This window comes from Opisthorchis viverrini (genome assembly GCF_000715545.1).
Source record: "Opisthorchis viverrini unplaced genomic scaffold opera_v5_11, whole genome shotgun sequence".
Taxonomy (NCBI): Eukaryota; Metazoa; Platyhelminthes; class Trematoda; order Opisthorchiida; family Opisthorchiidae; genus Opisthorchis; species Opisthorchis viverrini.
Window position 1 is genome coordinate 200261 of NW_008751667.1, and position 21232 is coordinate 221492.

Consider the following 21232-nt stretch of genomic DNA (forward strand, 5'->3'; position numbering starts at 1 on the left):
ATGGTTCTGAGACAACGATTGTCGAACACCTGAAGACGTCTCAGTTCCGCTGTTCGAATAGGCCAAGTCTCACAGCCATACAACAAAACAGTCTGTACTGTATCTCGATACACACGTCCCTTGAGATTCCGGGATAAACCACTCTGACGCCATGGGTGTCTCACCATCCAGAAGCCTAAAAGTGGCCATCTGGGCAAAGAATCATACGCAAATCCTATCGCTTATCTAAAGTATAGTACACTGAGTTGTAAACGAGGCAAGTTTTTCGAACGGATTACGCCGTTGACGAATTGTCTGAATGTACTGTCGATCCGGGTGCTGACCAGAATAGGTTTGGTATTTCTCACTACTTAAATCAATATTTAGTAGTGAAACGTTTTGGCACTTCCTGCTTTATGCAAATTAGCTGGTGCACCAGATTGGACGACCTTAGTTGCATTATGCTCGAAATAATACTGACTGACTGCCTCATTTGGCATATCGTTGGTTGTCCGACAGGCAGGAATCGACTGTTTTTGAAATGCAGGCGGACAGATGCATTTTGGAGCAAAATTATTTGGGATAATTTTTGAGATGACAACGCGCTTAACTAATCCCCTAGACTGAATTGCTCTCGGAATACCCATGATGTGCAGGATTAGTGTTCATTACGATTGGGAACAATACAGCAGCTGATTTTTGCTTGTTAGCTTGTTTCGCCTAACAACCAATATGGAAGAAGGAAGACGGGGGAATTTCAACACTGAATATGCAGAAAATTTTTCACAGTGTTCTCCTGACAAAATTAGACTTCTTACTGCGGATAGTCAATCAAATGTCCTGCATGGGGGCAATTTTCAAACGTTTTGTTCTCCCAATCGTTCACTGTGGGCCTCATTTTTTGTACACATTCGATAACCCTAATGAATGTGTAAAGTGTTTCATGTTTCCTAACTCACGGTGTCACGCGAACGTCCATTCCACCATGCGAAATGTTTCTGCATATAGTCTAGAAGTTAGGATAAGTGCAGAATGGGACATTAAAGCAAGGGAGTTACTGATCTATCAAGATCGCACATTACAGAAACACAGTGAGAGGCGATCAGAATACTAATGCAAGTGGAACAAACAGTTCTTTATTTTGGATACAGTTCAGTTTGTATAATCCACAAAAAAGGAAACTACTCACAAGGTTGGTGAAAACTCTTCAACGGGAATTCATTTGAGTCTCGCAGCCAAATTGATTCACGAGCGAGTGTGTTTGTGTATAGTCCAGTTAGAAAAGAGTGAAGGCGTTTTAACATATTTAAAATGGAATTTTTGTTCTAACGCTGTAGGCAAGCACTTTCAACGGAAAATTTCACTGAACAGGCATTTTTCAGTTTATGAAACTCAGCCTGAGGGAGACATAGTGGATATATAATGAAGCCACAGATACCAAAGGATACCCTCAGTTTCAAAAAGGTGATGTTTGCATAATGTTTACCTGGTACAGTGCCTACAAAACCCGAGGGTTACTGAGAATTAAGTGTGTCAGTATGAGGCGGTATTTGTGAAAAGCCCAAATCACGAGCTAGGCCTTTCGATTCAGACTTAAAATCCAGACAGTTGCATCAATTTCTTCGAGGTCCTCCACTTCTAAAGCCCGACTGATTTGAAAGTAAGTGTACTACAGACTCGGGGCCAGGAGAAGAGCTTATCAGATGAAGCCGAAAAAAGGAAGAATGAAATTCATCCACGATCTGAGTGACTGGCTAACGATGTGGGATGGGAAAAGCAAGAGTGTAGGTTTTGCAATTTTGAAGTCCGTCCTTTGAAACGTGATGATCACATCAGCAACAGAATAGCGAAATTATGGCTTTTCCCGTCTTGCTGTAAAGAATGGATCGACACTGTGATTCAGTTGAATCTCTCGTGAAAACCAAACTGATTTGCAAGTGAATGTATTTCTCAAAAACAGTCCAATTTGGGTTCAAGTAACACATAAGGTTGACAGAGACTCGGGGACTGCGCCTATCTGATAAGCTCCAAGAAGGGCGAAACCGGTCGTGGGCTGTCGAAGACTTTTCAGCAACCTTGTGAGTAGTTTCCTTTATAAACTCGTCACTCTTTCGAGTCATATTAATGGAACCATTATTCCTGTCTGTAATATTTGACCGTCAGGTTGTTCTTAACACACAAATGAACCTACAAAGAAACTGAAAATCACATGAAACATACTGACCAGGCCCGTTTCCCCATGGAAAACGCCCTCTGAAACTGTGGATTGCCTCGAAATAGAAATGTGTAAATAGTTGAAGAACCTCGAGCACAAATTATGGGAAAATTACGAAAAAAATAACTTTGTGTATTGCGTAGGAAAAGTTATCACACGCGCTGAAATGTTCTCAACCCGAATGGCTTTGTTATTGTTCCTCAGCCCTTGAGAATGGAGCGACATGCTCGTATTCTGCATGCATACCACATCAAAACTGATCAAAATTTTAGAGAAATGTCCTTAGTTGAAGAGGAAAACGGTATAACATGAAAACCTGGTGAGTGAATCAGCGTGTCACAAAATACTAGTATTAATTAATTAATGAACACAAATTATACTACCCAGTGAGAGAATCTTGAATAAGGGACGTTCTGTATTGGGTGACACGTTCTACATTCTAAACTCGTTGGAGATACCCTCATGAGTACTGATATCAGCTTCACGACAGCCACGCTCACAAAATTTCAAGGAGATTGCATCGGCAACTGGCAGATTTCTCATCGTCATTAATTTCTACCCTTGGAAGAATTACTTCGATTGTTGGCGAGGAGATTCAGCCTGACATATTGAAGGCAAGGCACCTAATGAGCGCTAATCAAGCTTCAGATTGATCCAGTTTGTCGGAAACTGTCGTTTGAAATGACACCATATCTCCCTCTGTATGAGATTCAGCGGAGTTGATTTTGACAAGTACAATTACATTCGGTATTTTCTTTCGTAAAAACTGTTACTTCGAGAGCAGAACTTAGCGTGCCCCTGGACGACTAAAGTGCCACATTCCATCTCCTGGTCGGTAGAGTGAGGAGCTTTTGGAGTTTTGTTGAGGTTTCATCCTGTAAGTGAAGCTAATTTATGCTGAAAAGCCGAGCTGCACTGGATAGCTGTTTGCATCCTTATTGGGAATCATCAGCAGTGCGCATCTCACGAAACTCCGGAGAGTCTCGAACCCGCGACCTCCTGGCCAGTAGTTTGAACACCTAACCATTCGGCCACGGGCGGTTGATCAGCAGTGTGATTAACTCGCACTTAGACGGGATATAGCCCCGCGCATCATTCAGTCACGGGATCCACATCACGCGGTCACACGTGTTGACTGGCTCCTCGATCAACGACTTCTCAGATAGAAGTTTCACTCATCGGGTGAAGTTTATTCTTCCACTGAGCTACTTATAGATTGTTGGTAGTGTGAGGAGATTTTCGTTCAGACTACTAACCGGGAGGTCATGGGTTCGAAACTCTTAGGAGATACGCGTAAGATGCGAACTGCAGATAATTTCCAATAAGGATGAAACAGCTGTACAGTGCTTCTCGGCTTTTCAGCATAGATTGGCTTCACTTACAGGACGAAATCTCCACTGATCTCCTTAGGAAATTGCGGACAATGGGTCTAGCTCAAACCGTGGTCTCCATTGGAGAGATCATTCTTGAGGAAGCATGCTCTGATCCATATTTTTGAAGCCTTGTTCTTCACCAGGCGATGTGACAGAAAAAGAAAAAGAGTTTTTTTTCAAACTCACCAGAAACGAGACTAAATACGGTTGTCCTGTCGGGAAACACTGGTGTATTTTCGACCAATCTCTTTGTTCGGTGAATTTGTCGGCAATATCTCAAAAAAAGATATTCTAGAGACAGAGGATTGAAGAACAACAACTGGGTTACGTAAGGCCGCTCCGCCATCCTGAATCATCCAGTACATTGTCATGATTTCTACGCAGCTCGTCCCGTAGCTTGGCTCAGAGACTCATCAGAAGGGGTCTTGAAATATACAGAGAAATATTTACACTTTACAGAGCGTATTTTCTAGAGACAGACCAGTAGGCAGTTGGTCGACACGCAACCGGTGGGTGTCAGGGGACCGTCAGAATGTCCATAACCCACTGAGACGCATAAACCCCACAAAAATCGCAGTAGGGAAGCTATCAAGTATCTAGGTTAGATCGAACGACCAAGCAGCCAATCGATTCAGCCACGGCTGACGAGTGTTCAGGCATGCCATACAATCCCTGCAAACGGTGATGAGTGTTCAGGCATTTCAGAGAAGCACGGATAACAGAGCTGTTGTATACCTTGTTGGTGAGTCTTTTTCAGACACTGGAGCGGAGACAGCAATAGTTACATCAGTAGGGGTCTAATCACAGCGTACCCAATGAAGGCCGTGGTGTTCAAAGCAGTTCTGTGTAGTGCTGAATGGACTATTGTCTGCTTGGGGCAGTTTGAGAAGATCCAGAAGCCTGAGTGGGATAGGTGACAGTATTAATGCCTTTATCATCAATTTTGAATGAGTACTCGCGATTTTTCATGTTGGATGAGCAACCAACATTGTCGTTTTTAGTACCGGCCGATATTCGCACAAAGATACAGTTTTTATGAATACGTTTCTCTTGAGGAGCATCATACTTATGGTGCAAATGAACGGTCAGCTTGAGAGCGAATTTTTGGTGAAACGCTGTACCTGGAGTTGCTAATGTTGATAAGTTAGGCGGATGAATTTGGGACCATAGCTTCAAAAGTTCACCAGACGCTCATATTCGCGAAAGGTCAACGGTATGCGCGGTGCCTGTTATCGTTGGCATGCCGTCGACGATAGGTCATCTGTAAGGCGATCTCAACTGCAGAAACAAGACTTTTGGGTTTCTAAGCCCCTGGATTCGATGAAACACCCATTTGACATTAGCTAATTGTAAGTCCTGAGAAATAGGTGGGTTGATATTGTCAATCAGGACGTGCATATTATAACAAAAACAACCTTGAAAAGAATACCTCCACTCGACAGCCTTTGTCTCCCCCCTAGATATTACTTATTCAAGAGCTCCTTGGTTTGTGTAAGCGAGTTTTAGGAAGGAAGTTACAGTGTGAATTCTTTATCAAACTTGCCTATCGCACACCACAGAAACGATCACGAGGCTGATGGACATACAGAAACCGGTGCTAAGCCAACTCCGTTTCTCCATAAAAGTTCTTCTACAAACTAGAGTCTATCTATGGTTCAGGTTTCATCGGATGTGTGATACCACAAACGCTGAGTAAGCACTGTGTGCAAACGGTTACCCCTAATGACAACTTGTCACCATATATTTTTTAGAACGTACCGACTCTGAGCTAGAAAACAGCACATGTATTTAAATGAGCTTACATTGACGCCTTCTCAGCCAAGATCTAGAAGGCATGAACTGGAGGTGGAATACTTTATTCATCGGCCCCATTCTTTCGCCTACATGATTTATTCTGATGCCAGGCGATTTTCTGCTGCGTAGCAGCAGTGGTGGCTGAAAGTGACAATCCGTAGGATGGCACGATTAACAGTATGACTAAACAATATCAATGGATGTTTTCTCCGAAAGAGTACCACTCATAAGGTTGCTGATAATCCTTGGACAAGGCTCATTCAGGAAGATATACTCCAATATCTCGATCATCACATCACGTAAAACCAAAGACAGCCCTTGTGTATCACACCAAGTTGAAGGAGGCCACCACAGACGAGAGATTCAGTTGCTATTCTCTTGAATGCCCCGTTAAAATCAGAAACTGGTGTGTAAAAGCGTGTAATTCGCGGACTGCATGCAATATGAGTTCAGTTAGATCGGCAGAAATCTGGGGGATGTAACAACCTGATGAGCCCAACAAGAGTTGGACCGGTTTATTGGGCTATCGAGGAGTTCTAAACATCCTTATGAGTAGTGTGTTACGCTTAGAAAATACATTGTGCTATTTCGAATATCGTACGGACGGGAACATGAGGCGAATTTTACGCAGCACTTTCAATTGAAGATGAATGATGAAGGCGAAAGATTCAGCTGAATTCAGCTGAAAACCAAACTAATATGCAAATGAGTGTACTGCGCGAGCATCAATATGCGTTTAGTTAACGAAATCCAACTCCTTCTGGGAGTAAAATCCTCTAAAGATGCCAGTAAAGTTGATGTGAAAGTGATGTTTCAAAAAGAGGTTATAAAAAACCCATTGATTTGTCTCAAGTTCCAACGGCCCAGTCCTAACAAAAGAACTTGGAAAGTAGTAAGCCCTTTCTGATAGAATAGCACGGTCCTTTTACTGACACTGAATCTCCTATAGTACGTCACAGAACAAGTCTGGGCGTACATCAATTTGCATATCAATTTGGTGGTTCACGAGAGACTCAACTGAATCTCTCGTTTATGATATTCTACAACTGAATGTGCTGCACACAGGCCGCCTCATGTTTCAGTTGGCACGATATTCGAGATATCGCAGTATATTTTCATAAAGGAAACTACTCACAAGGTTGCTGAAAACTCTTCGACTGCCCACGACCGGTTTCGCCCTTCCACTCTGAGCTCATCAGGTAGGCACAGTCCCCAAATTTCCGTCAACCCGAATCGAACTGTTTTTCGAGAAATATACCACATGCTTGTATCCAGTATTTTTAAACTGTAATTTGGGAAGGGTGGATTTTTCGGATGGGCAAGGATGCCAGTTGGTGATGTCTACCAGGATGGCGTTCCTGCACTGGACTCAATCAGCCTGATCGATCCACTGAAACAGCTGGCAATGCGTGATAAGAACGAAAGCAGCCATGGAGGCCGGTTTCATAAGCTAATTCGACAGCAAGTTGACCAATCCCATCTCGAGGTTCAGAGGCTATGCACATTTTTTCAAATACAGACTTCTAGTTTGCCCAAATATACGCTTCAGGGCGTCTGGTCGGAGGGAAACCCCGATGCTTCTTCCTACCTTAAACAGCACACAACAACAGTGTAATACTTGTGGATGGTTGAGAGAGCTTACTGTGGAGCCAAGTGCCGGAACGTCAAGAGGTTTAGTGTAATGGCCTGAATGTCTGCTAATCTTGATCCGAGGTTCAGTTCCATTTGAACGAGTAACTTTGACTCTATCACCAATACTATGCACCCAATGGTACAATCGTGGTGGTTTAGTCTTAGTACAACGCGTTTGTCGGACAGTGCAGGAGAAACACCAGTGTATTTCTCTAAAGTGGTGGTCGAACTAAGCCCGGCTTGAGTACAACTGCACTACAAATGGCCGGACCACTTAATAACGAATCGGGTATCTGCCTGATCCAGGCACATATAAAGCATAACGCTTACCAGAATCCGAGGGAAACTTACGACTTCCAACCTCAGACTAACCTACGAGCTATCTCATTTCTTCCGGCTGTAACCTGATCAGAGTGACTCGGTAACCTGTTGGTTCGTGTGTTCGCTTCTCTCTTTTAAAGTGCCCAACCAGTGACGTATGAACTTGTGATCCGGTAGTTACCGCGGACAGTCAAGGAAATCGGGTATTTATCACTCCAACTACTTTGAGAAAACTCATTATTTGTATATTTTCTGGGCATTTCAGACTGTTGATAAGCGTGAGGAACCACTACTGACAGAAGAAAAAAGTAACCTTTCGGATAGATTTTTTGGGCCTGTGGGGAGATTTGGGAATAATCCAATCGAGCGTAAAGTCAGTTTGTGCTATACAGTTGAACATTACTGTATGACTGTTTCGTCCTCTTTGGGAATCATCAGCAAGGCGCCCCTGCTGAATCCCTTCTTGTGGGGGTATTGTTTGTCGGAGTTATTGAGGGTCACGTGAGCAGACAGTCGGAGTCGTGGCGCACAAATTAACGCTTTTCAAGTGTACAGATCCGCGTTTTGTGAGCAAGCTGCAATTCCTTCAGCTGTGGTAGGTTATGGATGTTGGACGGATCAGGTTAAATCGTTGCACTCTTGATACGGTATTCGGGAAGTGTTGTTCGAATAAAGTACATGACTAGTATCAGCCACGTAGTGACAGACCTTCAAGACAAGGATTTCAGCCAAAACGGGTTATGCTTCTTTAGTTTGCCGCGTGGAACAACGGCAGGCGAAGGAGTGGACTGCTGTGATTTAATCGTGGATCAGCTGGTCGGCACTTATAAGCCACACTTTGAGTGAAGCGGCTGGCAACTATATGGTTTTGTAGGACTATGTAAGTCAGTCAATTGAAAAGCGCACTGGTTCTTGTCCGGAGCACCATGTACACGTGAGGATGATCTATACCGAATATTTTCATATTGGGGCCGTTTGTAATCATGCTGGCAATAACATCATAAAAACTCTCATGGAAAGGTACAAGTCTATTTTTAAAAAAACAAAGTGGATTCTGTTGTCCTTAAACCTCACTCTGTCGCCTGAATGCCCAAAGGCTTTCACCCATCTTTTCGACATAGTTATAATTAGTGTATAGACTTAAATATCGCATTTGTGTAGTGCATTCCACAGGACCGTAATCGGGTGAAGAACGACACCAAAAGACCCTCAATCCAGCAGCTTCACAAGGCACGAGGAGGGTCTAGTTGTTCTGCCCAGATATGGTATTCTCTTGTCCACTTGCGACCAACAGTGACTCTCAATTTCCTCAGCAGTTTGTACGCTGAACTCAGTCAGAATTCGGGTAACTCAAATCTGACCATATTCTGCGCTGAGAATACCTCTAATTCGAATGTTTATACATGTCTGGGTAAGCCGAGCTCATTGTCAGCAAAACCGCAAGACACACTCATAATCGGCAATAGATTGAATTAAATAGAAAGGAGAAATCGTTTGGGACCATGTAGACTCCTGGAAAAAGGTTTCTAACTTCTGATCAGATCTGTTTAAATCCAGGATCAGTAACTGACCCCCACTAGTGTTCCAAAGGACTCTCATTTTGCTAAAGTTCGTGCGAGATCGTAGGACGAAAGACCAAGGTTTCAATCTCTAATTCCTAACTAGTTGAGTCCGTTGATCGTGGGAAATGAGAACTTTTGCTTTACTAAAAGAGTTCTAATATTATACTTTCTGACCTTCGCTCTTATCAAATAACTGCAAAGAAGGAAGCCCTCATTCAAAGTTGTGTGAGCGTTGTGATAGTTTTCCTGAGCTCCAGCATGTAAAGTAACTGAGTTGGAATCCTCTATAACCCGGGAACAGAATTTTCGGATGTTCTTGAAGCAGCCATAAGGAATTAGCGAATATACATTCATTTACAAACTAATTTGGTTTTTCGAGAGACTCACCTGAAACCCAGCTGAATCTCTCTTTTGTGATATTCTCAGGCAATTGAATGTGCTGCACCAGGCCGCCTCATGTTTCAGTTGGTACAATATTCGAGATATCGCGATACATGTATAGCTTTGTGATGTGCTACTCATAAGGTTGCTGAAAATCCGTCGACAGCCCACAACCGATTTCACCCTTTTCGGGGCTCATCAAGTAGACGCAGTCCCCAGGTTTCCGTCAACCTTATGTCCTCCTTGAAACCAAATTGCACGAAATTGGCGAATATACACTAATTTGCCTGAAAACATCACAAACGAGAGATTCAGTTGGGGTCCAGGTGAGTCCCTCGAAAAAACAAATTAGTTTGCAAATGAGTGTATATTCGCTAATTTCGTGCAATTTGGTTTCAAGTAGAACATAAGGTTGACGGAAACTGAGAGACTGCGCCTACCTGATGAGCCCCAAGAGGGTCGAAACTGGTCGTGGGCTGTCGATGGATTTTCAGCAAGCTTATGAGTAGTACATTACAAATACAGGCATAAGGAAGTTCTGTTCAACGTGTTATCCACACACCCATCGAAGACGAAGTGGGTTAATATCTATCGCCGGACCGGCACACCACACTGAACTTGGGTACGACAGGCAGTGCCATATATTCGAGGCAAATTTGCAACGGATTCAAGGTTGAACATCGTGAACAGACAGCTCTAAAGCTCTCAGATTTTTCAAACTGATGGCTAACGATTGTCACACTATGTCAGAACGACTGGACAGTGGAAAACTATAATGTATAGAAAAGGTCGCCTGGTTGCCCTCACCACTTTGAAGACTGACCCAAGAACCCAACCTATCGGTAATCAGTACTAGTGAAAGAAAGAAGGCCTTCTCTGCGGAGCTGTTTATTAGAAAATGCTAACTGAACAGTCGCAGACTACTGGACACGGAAGCGAAACTCTCATTTGCATCTTATTCACAAAAACTGGACATCCATCTTCTCCTGAATGCGTCTTCTTGAACTTTCCTGGATATTCATTGACTCCAAATATTCATTGCTCAAATCCAAGCAAATGTTACAAAACGACTCCCCACACTCCGCAACAGATCTCCCATTTTCAAGAAACGCAAAGCGAATTTCCAAGAGCAACACATACTACTCGCATTTCTCCTCATCAGTAGTATCACCGTTCCACTAGCAGCCAAAATACCTCGTCTGCCAAGTGGGCCATTTGAAAACGTTGAACTAAGATAGATATAAAGTTTAATTTAAGTCAATTCAGTTTGCTTTACCAGCTATAATCCATGTGTCAAGGTACGTTGGTTCCAGATGCTAAATTCATGGTCACTGGAAAATTTGAGATGTAGCCAAGCATTGGAGGCTAAACACGGTAAATTAGTTCGCCTTGTATATTGTTCTGAGAAAACAGAGAGACCGCAGCTACTTGTTGAAGGCAATCAGCTTGATGCAGGGGCTCCACTGATTACCTTACTGAGCTTTCTCTCCACCCTTGATAAGTTGAGCCCCGAGGTTCCCATCCAGGAAAGCGGTTGTTGTTGTAAACCCGACTGGGCTTACTGGCTAACTTTGTCACACTTTATTGCCAAGTCACGCAATGTCGGTTGCATCCAATCAGCACAGGGTTGGGCAAACAGAGCAGTGCGAGGCAGACGGTTCTTTGACACACAAACTACATGTTTTGAAACACGTAATCTATGCAGTGTGAGTAGCTCACCCACTACAGGAAAGTCTCTTTCTCACAGAATTGCCAATCCCATGTTGCAACCAGCTCCGACCAATAATCCAGGGACAACAGCACTCAAAAGCTATCAACTTCCCTACATCCTCCACACGAAGAGGCCATGTTTCTGATCCATCAAACAGTGGGGATAGCGCTGCTACCACTGTGTATAATCTGCCCTTAACAGACAAATTGATATCACACCGTAAGGCTAGCAGAGGTTCCGTAAACTTTCCGACTCGATCAGTAATCTCGTGTTCAGCCAAGCACTAGAAATTTATACAACTGCTCAGGTAAACAGATTTATCTAATACGTCGATACGCTGGTCTGCAAGCATGCTTTTTGGGCTTGAATTCACTTGGTATTGTAGCAGCACCTTTCACTGTGTGGGGCGCATACCAAACCGTGGAGCGTAATGCTTTAAACTATTCAAAATGACTGGCATCTTTCAGTGATCTGAACCAAGGACAACAGTATCGTTTTTTGAGCGATTGCCCATTTCGATCCCCGAGGTTTCAGATACATGCAGAGAAATTTCAACTAACACACCAAGAATGAATCTGAGGAGGAATACTGAGAGAGGACTGTCTTGTCTTACGCCATTAGTCAGGCGATCGCCTGCTGTGGAAATTGATTAAAACAGAATTTGAATCAGTACGACGCAATCGGTCAGCTAGATTCATCTTCAGACTGAGTCGGTGTTGAGAGGGGACACAGCTGAACCATGGCTAAATCTCTCTTTTAGGCAGCCTCATTTTTCGATTTGCACCGCATCGAAGATATCGTGGTATAGGTTTTTAAACATGTTTGTGAAAAACGCCATGTCACACAGACATGCATTGTTGGAAACTGCAAATGGGATTTATGACTGGATTTTCCGTCTGCGTTCACTAAGAAAGCATCTACAGCGAAAAGACTGGTTGATCCGACGAATTTGTGGTTGGATGCGTGAGCACAAACTTTGGTGCGTACGCTCCTGAGTACCAAGAACATCCTGCCCAGTAACTGGTCCATCCAGTGGGTCCTAATCAAGTATGATATTTGTGATCAATACTCTTCAGTGTACACGAAATGATCACCAGAACGGCGTTTCATCAAACGAGTGACGCCGCTGGATGCCAACAGTGTAGCACAGACGCTGTCCACACGACCAAAGCGAAAGCAATGTTCTGATTTGTGCCGTAGAGCTTCCTTGTGTCCCGAAGAACAATGTGAGGCCACTCAACGACTGAAAGAAATAGACCCCACCGTTAAAACACCGAGCACACTTCCATCTGAAAAGAGACTTGTTCCCTTGCACATTGGATGTTCACTCTCCGTGCACTGTGAGTCAGTTCATGCAAGTTTCAACTTCGGTGAACATCACGTAGTCAGCATTTCGGTTTGATGCTATTGGCTACTTTCGGAGATGCATTCGGCCTGGCACATCGAATCGGATCCTGGATCTCTCACGCACACACACGCACACGCGCACAAACGCACACACGCGCGCATTGTCAAACACCGACACACACACACACCGACAGACATACACGGACAGTGGCCACAATTGTCACTGACCAGTACTACCTATAAAATACGCAGAACCAAGTGATAAATAGTGCTCTACAATCATCGGTGAACAATCACTTTATTTGGGACTATGTGACTTCGCACGTGGACAATGTACTTTTTGGTTGGACATTTTCTCATCAGTTTAGCACTTGCCCCCAAAGCCATTGCGGCACCGGTGAGTCTTTCTGACTTTGCAAAAGCAGCACGTAGGTGTTTCCGATATCAAGCAAGTGTTTAAATGTACACACAATAAAGTGTCCTTGAAACACCTGTTACCTTTTTAAAAATCATTCCTTTGTGTGAATGAAAAAGGCGGACTGCGTTTGGAACAAACATCGATCATTCCGTTGTGATATACAAGTCTATGAATCTTGTCTCAATTCTCGTCCCGCAGTAAACTTTTCGTAAGCGAACTGTACCCCTTTTAGGACGAAAAGTAGCCATTTTTTACGGTCTCTGGCTTGTTACAAGATTGCAGGATGTTCATAGTCACATTACTCTCGTTTGAACAGTCGTCCTCTTGCCCTGACGTAACTATTCTGGCGAGTCCATACCAAACGGGGGAAGTACTGGACTCGAGCTTTGCTCTTATTAGAACTCATCAGCAGTACATATTCGGAGGCTTAGTTCAGTATAAAGAGAGAGGGAATGAGCCTCACGCAACTTCATCTGATCGGAAAGCATTGGTTGATGTTAAATCTGCTAGTTAACACGCGGCTTTGGATCATTTTCTCCCATCGTTCGTAAAGTGAAGGCCTGCCCTGAGGAGAACTCACAAATGCGTCCCATTACAGGTCACAAAAATCTCGCGTGCCTGGCGTAGATCGTCAGGTACATGACTGAATATCCGCGTTCACACCGGGAACCCGATTTTCAGCTAAACTCGACAACTGAAAAGAGCTATTGGATCTAGTAATTTTCATTTGGGCTTTCATCTTTTAAATGAGGTCAGTCTGTTCTGAAAAGCCGAGAAGCGGAACCTCGAGTCCAGTGCTTCCTTCCCTTTGGTGTGGACTCACTAGAATAACTACGTCAGGACCAGAGGACGACTGTTCAAGCGAGAGTGATGTGGGTATGGACAATACGTATCCCGCAACCCCCCAGCGGATGGCAGGATGTATGATCGTCGTGTCCCCGTTCAGGCAGTGAAAAGCAAAAGTTTTCCACTAATTGACATGAACTTCTTCGGTTGACAAATATGGGATGTATCAATACTGAAGAACAAGCTAATGGACTGATATTCTTAGATGAAGGAACCGATTTCTTACATATAAAGTTGTGAAGATACAAGAACGTTTCACTGCCATGCAAGCCGGGGGGACAGGTATAAAGAATACCGTAGTAATATGAGCAGTTATCACGTCATCGATGCTTAACTAAATCCCTGTAGACAAGAACTCACCACCGTATCAGGAACAAGTGATGCAATTTCCCGGCGGATGTGATGTTTGATGGTGCAACTTCGCACGGAGATAACGAAGTTAGAGTACCGGTTCGTGAGAGACCTGAACAAAAATGCGTAAGTTGATTTGAGTGAATAAATTTCAGATGCAGTCAGAGACATCCAACTGACATCTAGCTTAGATGTGCCGGTCAGTTGCCATTAAACTAGTGTGAATAGAAAGGTGATCGCTTCTCACTCTTGCTTCCTCTGCAGAAGACGGCGTCACCACTATGGAGATTTCCCTCACCTGAGGAGTGCCTTCCACAAATTCGTTGTGGCAAAAAGTACACCTTCACTAAAGATCACCTCATAAATGAGTTTGGCAGAGTATGGATCTTCTCTCTCAGCCAAACCTCCGACCGCCTCCTTCGCGAGGCTGAAAACGGAGACACTCATGTTCAACTTGTACTCAATATCAACCACCAAGTGCAGTGAAACGGAATGACGCGACACAAAATTACGATAGAAACTATCCGAATGTGTTTATTCTATTTCCTCACTTGTTTCATGGTAATGTTTTATTCATCCGGTTCTCAGGAACTACCCTTTGGCTCTATTTTAAGAGGAGGGAGGTGAATGATGAACTCGGGTGCTTAGTAAGTCTTTGGATAATGTGAGAGCTTGATTCCCTAAAAATGCTTCAACAGTCTGAATGTGTCCCCTCGGGGTTTAATCTTCTCACGTTATGCATTGTTAGACCCCGGTCCCTTTCAGGCTCTTCGCCCGAGTAGAGACCTCCCACCTAAGAAGATCACTTTGTCTCGGTGTTTGGATCGTTTCCGAAAATTTTTTTGGTTCTTTTGCTACTAACACTCCCAAAGAAGGAGCCCAGCGTTCAGAAATCAGATAACTTGAGCACTATTCGGCATAGTAATGATTTTTGTTGACCTTTAACTAAGCATTATGTACAGAACTAAACCCTGTCTTACTGTTTACTCCCAAGTCACCGTCATGCGATTTCCAGGCGCACCTGTCAGTTGGACTTCTTTCACAATTGATTGGTCACACGGCATGTGCTCTTCAGTCAACATGATATCTGCTAAAAGAAGCGAGGTTAACAACGGTTGGTTTTGTTTATCTAGTACGAACGCTTACAGTCAGTTAGTGGAGGCTTAGTCACGTCGGTACAGCCAATCCAGCTACACAGCCCAGGTCTTTAGACAGGCATTTCGTGAGAAATGGAAGTTAAAAGTGAGGCCGTTCGATTCCGTCAGCCTTTGGACTGTTCTAGGTTTATGACAGTCTGTCAAGGATTATCAACATAACGGTCGCTGTATACTTTAAACTTGCCAGGCCCCGTAAGCTTTACTTGCCGTTTCCTGAAGATACTTTTGTAGATTCAGAATAATTTTCGTTGCCAATCAACTTGAGCGTCCAAACGTTCCTTCGAAGTGAAAGCCACTTTTTCACTCCCACGGGCAGCCTCTCTTAGAAGGGCCACCTTACACTTACCAGGGTGTTGATCAGTTACTGTCGTTTTTGGTGGGGTAAAGGTTACAGCTTTCGAGAAATACACTCATTTGCAAATCAATTTGGTTTTCACGACAGACTCAACTGAATCACTCGTTTATGATATTCTACAGCTGGATGTACTGCACACAGGCCGCCTCATGATTCAGTTGGCACGATATTCAAGATATCGCAGTATATGTTCATAAAGGAAACTACTCATAAGGTTACTGAAGGGCTGTCGAAGAGGTTTCAGCAACCGTGTGAGTAGTTTCTTTTATGCAAAGGTTACAGCTGTTTTCAAACAAAATTGTAAAACTGACTTCCCTAACTGTCTTTTGATTGCGATTCTGATCAATCTAAATGATTATTTGGTCAAATGATGCTAATCTGTAAATTCGGAACAACAGAATAAGGAACCGTAGGGCAACAAACTTACTACTTTAGTGGGCTTACAGTTTGTGAGCATGCTTGAAATACTATCATTGAAAGGAAGAAGGCCTTTGTTGCGTTAGCTATTAGTAAATGCCAACTGAACCTTTACAGACTATTGGACAGGGAAGCAAAACTCATAAGCATCTTGTTCACAAAATTGAATATCCATCTTCTCCTTGAACGCGTCTCCCTGAACTTTCCTGGATATTCATTAACTATTGCTCAAATTCAAGCAAATGCCACCAAGTGACTCCATAAATTATGCAACAGATCGCCATTTTCAAGAGACGCAAAATGTATTTACTTGAAGAAAACATACTACTCGTATGCCTCTCTCACCAGTAGTATCGCCGTTATATCATGACAAATATCGCAAATGAAAATGAGAGGAAAACCCTTGGTTTTCTTATCTTGAGATATTTATAAAAAACTGTTGTTAAGAAAACGTTTATATTACACCGAAGGAGTCGATAGCTCGCACCAGGTAGTGATTCTAAAGGATCAATACAATTTAAGGTGAATTTGTCAGTAGGTTGGAGAACGATGGCATGAAGCAACTTTGCCAACTGCCGATAAGAAGCTACTCTTGATATTACGACGATGACCAACTGGCAGATATTCTAGCCAAAAGATTGTCCCGCTTTATTCTGTAAACCTGTGGTGCAGCTAGTTTCAGAGCAGTACTCACCAACTGACCAGTTCGTTCTGAAAACTTCAAGGTTGAAGAGACCGCACCGACAAATCCTGCCGTTATTTATTTATTTTCCTATTTCGGCTGACTAAATTAGGTGAGTCGGATACAAACACAGTTATTCAAACATTTCCAATGGCATCGTCCGGAAGCCTCAACTAAAAGATGCCGCGCGTACGAACCTAAGTTTACTAGGTGAACAATACTCATGAAGTTGATCTCAACTCAGATTCCAGAGTCATGTATCGGGTACCACCTTTCAAGTCCAAAAACAAAAGGCCACGGCTAACAACGACAGCCACGGGTTTACGGTTGTTTAGAAAATCACCATTCATAAGCAATGAATGCAAGATTTGTTTTCATGTTGATTCTTAATAGCTTCCACAGACAACGGTAATAACGCAAGCAGATATGACGTTGACAATTTAGCAACCGATATCTTTCTCTGATCCCTTGAAAACACCTCCAATATCTTCTCATTTTTCGAGTTCCTCAGAAAATTATTCTACAGTTTAGTTGCTTGCCTTTTTCTGGTTTCAAAATGCAAGAGCAAACTGACGGGTTTGTCGAAGAGCTCTCATTTGCTCACCTATACCAAATTCCCAAAAATGTCAGAACCCACAGTGCCATCTAGGTTAAATGAGGGTTCCCCCTTTGAACTTCCAGACACTTGCTGAGTCGGGGGAGGGCATGCGAGACATCCTTCCACCCTATTGAACAAGAGGGTCGTAGTATGACCTTCACTGAGATATTCGTTTGTAACCTAGAGGAGAGTTCGGCCACTGACTCTTCAAGAATTTACAGGGGATACTATGTTAGGAAATTATTTGAACGGGCAAGCCTTTCTGGTAAAATGATTGTGACGAGTTTTGGCGCACAAATTTTATCAGAGTTGTCGACTGAGCGTGGAGAAATCGTAGAAAACGCGGACTGGGCTGGCAAAAGGAAGTGCAGCATCGAGTACGAAGTTGTTCGTTGACCAACGCGAAATAAATGGTTACGACCCTCCTGTTGGACTCTCCTGGACGTTGTCTAAATACCAAAAAATGTTGAACAAGCTAAACAGAGTTCAGTAATTCCCAAATCAACCTTCCATGAAATTCATGGATCGAGCTACAAACGAGACGCTACTCACATGCTTTTTCAGTAGCATACACCGTCACACTAGTAGTAGAAACATTCGAGCTTACTCCTATCTCTTCAGTAATTTCGAATGTAAGGAGCTACAATAAAAGCGGTGATCAACTTTCCCCGTACGTGTTGCGTGGCTTCTACGTTGTTAGTAGTCAGACGCCACAGGGAATTTGACCCTGAAATGGTAGAAAGTTTCCTGACCCTCCTCTGGAGAAGCTGCCGGTGTAACGGTGATACTACTGATGGGGAGGCATGCTAGTAGTATGTTTTTTTATTGTGAATTCGCTTTGCGTCTCTTGAAAATGAAATCTGTTGCGGAATTTGTGGAGTCGCTTCGTAACATTTGCTTGGATCTGAGCGACAGTCAATGGATATCCAGGAAAATTCAGGAAGACGCGTTCAAAAGAAAATGGAGGTTCAGTTTTTGTAAATAAGATGCACATAAGAGTTTTGCTTCCCTGTCCAATAGGCTGTAACTGTTCAGTTAGCATTTTATAATAAATGACTGCACAGTGAAGGCTTCCTTCCTTTCACTAGTACAGACAAAGTGATGGTTCCCACTTAGGATGCCAGTCTTCAAGCTCGAACTTCACATTCATTTTTCGGAACGAACCTCTTTTCTAGAGTTACTATGATAGGCTTCTTTATGCTTTTCAGCAAGCATTTAGATCCTTGTCAGTATCTAACACAATCCCAAGTAATGCCTCTCCTCAGACTGACTATTTTTAGCTGTAAAGATCTTGAAACTTTGCAGCTTGTCTTAATTCTTGATTGTGTGTCATTCATTGTTGCTCAATCTTTGTTTCCTTGCCAGAGTCGGGCCAACGTCTCCTTGCGAATGAGTCTTAACAGTGAAATCAGTCCGCGATGCGATGAGACTGTATACAAGGTGATAGTGTGCGCTGGAGAATTCACCAATGAGTAAGCGGTTGAACGTTCTTGAAATACACGGTTTATGTATTGTGTGCATTCATACAGAATAGACATTTGGTTCTAAGATAGATGACATAACCCACTTACTGATGGACAACACTATCGTTTTCGTGGATGGATCGATATATTACCTCTATATGAGTCGATGAGCAGTTATGATAAGGAATGGTTATCCCAGGAGGGAACTTTTATTCTAGCAGCGTGCATTTAACGTCATTAATATAAAATAAATGAATAAATAAATAAATAAATAATATAACTACGCGTGGAATCCTTGGAAAAAGCTACCCTGTTTCTCGTGAATGCCTTTTTCTATTTCTGAAACTGTGCATATCCTTTCCGAATATTAAGTCCATGAGTATTGCGAGAACCGTATTTGCTGTTAAGCTGAAATGCTGGAGCATTTACGCGGGAGCACTTTGTTAATGCATGTGCAAGGGGAGGGGGGTGAAAAACCGCCATAAATTTACTTTTGGGAAGCATGGGGAACAGTGAACGTTGTTCAGAAAGAAAGTGGGCCTTTTAAAAACCGCAACACGGCATTTTACATGAAACTAGAAATCCTACCAACGTTATAAAGTCAACATCAGTCTTACTGCGTCTTACTTTAATCGCCTAAACTGATTCAATGGGACTCTCCTCTCAGCTGTGAAATTGCGTCACCAGAGGAGGTTGAGACTGGCAGCACTACAAACTCCCATACTTTGTTTCATGAATCAGCTGATTCTTTTTTATCAAGCTTGAGAATGGCGTTAGCTGCCTGACTGGTACATCCCATTCTGAGGTTCTTTAGGGTTGACAAACGCTGCTGTGGTAAATCACGTATATTTATTTCACTCTCGTAAAAGAGGTCTAGCAACTCCGACTGGCAAACACTGGTCCGATGAGCGTAGAGGTCTCATTTCTACCCTTTGTGAACCTCTTATTTTCTTTGACCACAATGATCGGTACACTTTTAAACAAACCTACGAATGAGCACCATTCACTCATCGTAGTTAATATTTAAACCAATGATTATCGACTTGGACAAAACCGTAGCGTGATACAAACTTCTCGGGTTGCTGGATCAACAAATGCTCTATGTTAGCGAAATACACTTATTTGCAAACAAATTTGGCTTTGCGAGGGACTCACCTGGAACCCAGCTCAATCTCTCGTTTGTGATGTTTCCGGGCAACTGAATGTTTTGCACCAGGCCGCCTCGTGTTTTAATCGCTACGATATTCGAGAAATCGCGATACATGTTTAGACGTAATGCACTACTCATAAGGTTGCTGAAAATTCGTCGACAGCACACGACCGGTTTTGCCCTCCCAATTCGGGCTCAGCAGGTAGACACAGTCCCCGAGTTTATGTCAACCTTATGTTGTATCTGAACTCGAATCTCACGAAACTGGCGAATATACACTCATTTGCAAACTAATTTGGTTTTTCGAGAGACTCACCTGGAACCCAGCTGAATCTCTCGGTTTTGATGTTTCCAGGCAACCGAATTTGCTGCACCAGGCCGCCTCATGTTTCAGTCATTACGATATTCGAGCATTACGTCTATAGATGCCACTGACTAAGTGTATGATAGGTAACCAAACAGATTTCATCTTTGTATTCCTGATGTGTTACAGATTGATGAAAGTTTTGGGGCAAACTTAGCAGAAATTTCCGCGTAAGGAACATTTTTGAACACAGTAGTTTGTTCTCGCGATAGTCCGTCACTGCCTACATTTTTAAGCTCCAATAGGGAGGTAATAAATTTATATTCTTATTAAAGTTTAATCACCTGCAGATCTCTGAGCAGTTACTAAAAAACAGGTACCTTTAGAGCCATCCCTACATCGGATTCTAACTCGGTTCTCCTTACCCAAAACTCTCTGGAGAGAAACTCTGAAAAGTCCAAGAGGAATTCTGATGTTCGTGTGGAACATGGGATACTTATGGGAAGGAACCAATTTTTTTTTCGGGAAAAAAATGAAAAAAGTGAGCATGACGTGTTGCTCAAAAAAGTGCCGGTTCCATTCGTGGTTGTCCTGTGTGGTCCTCTAATCTAGCCTAATAAGACAGCCCATTCAGAGAAACTATGGGAGCGCTGTTGACGAAATCCTTGACTTGGTTGGCTTTTTGACTCACACGGTAGACTGCCACTTGATCAACGTTTCCACCGAGCTGTCTGTCCCTTTGTTCATTTCTGCACAACATTTGCCATTTTTGGGCACATTGGTACATCACAGGACATGCTGCAACACATTGGAAGTTGCCTAATATTCTAAGGCCCTGTTTCATTAAACTAGATTTATAAACCCTCGTTCCTGTCTCTTCTGGCAGGGTTGCCCTGAGGCTAAGGGAACTCGCGATTTTTAAATCAAGTCCTACTTGATAATGGTTGGAAAGTATCACCTGGTGGGAATGAAACGTATGCGCAAATGATCACGTCCTGTCAAACAGATGAATATCAGTCATATGATGGTACTTTTCTACTGCGTGAGTACAATGCGCTGGTCGTTTTAATGTCAAAACTAGCCGTACTCTAAAATTCGTCCGCCTTGGAATTGTTTGTACTGACTGTTTGCTGTCAGGCGATAGTTGAGTAGAGGAAGACGTATGTATGAAAGATA

The 21232-nt window shown here is 43.0% G+C and overlaps 2 protein-coding genes across 2 annotated transcripts in view; one reads left to right on the forward strand and one right to left on the reverse strand.

Moving 5' to 3' along the window:
• Positions 1-20171: 20171 nt before the first annotated feature.
• The window catches only part of T265_01024 (hypothetical protein), a gene marked incomplete at both ends in the record, with an annotated part of 4132 nt that continues 3071 nt past the window's right edge, over positions 20172-21232 (reverse strand). The window contains one exon of the mRNA XM_009164967.1: positions 20172-20335. Within this exon, the coding sequence (XP_009163231.1) occupies positions 20172-20335 (164 nt within the window). The remainder of the gene's footprint in view (positions 20336-21232) is intronic.
• T265_01023 (hypothetical protein) overlaps positions 20589-21232 on the forward strand; it is a gene marked incomplete at both ends in the record, with an annotated part of 3380 nt that continues 2736 nt past the window's right edge. Inside the window, one exon of the mRNA XM_009164966.1 lies at positions 20589-20597. Coding sequence (XP_009163230.1) covers positions 20589-20597 — 9 coding nt within the window. The remainder of the gene's footprint in view (positions 20598-21232) is intronic.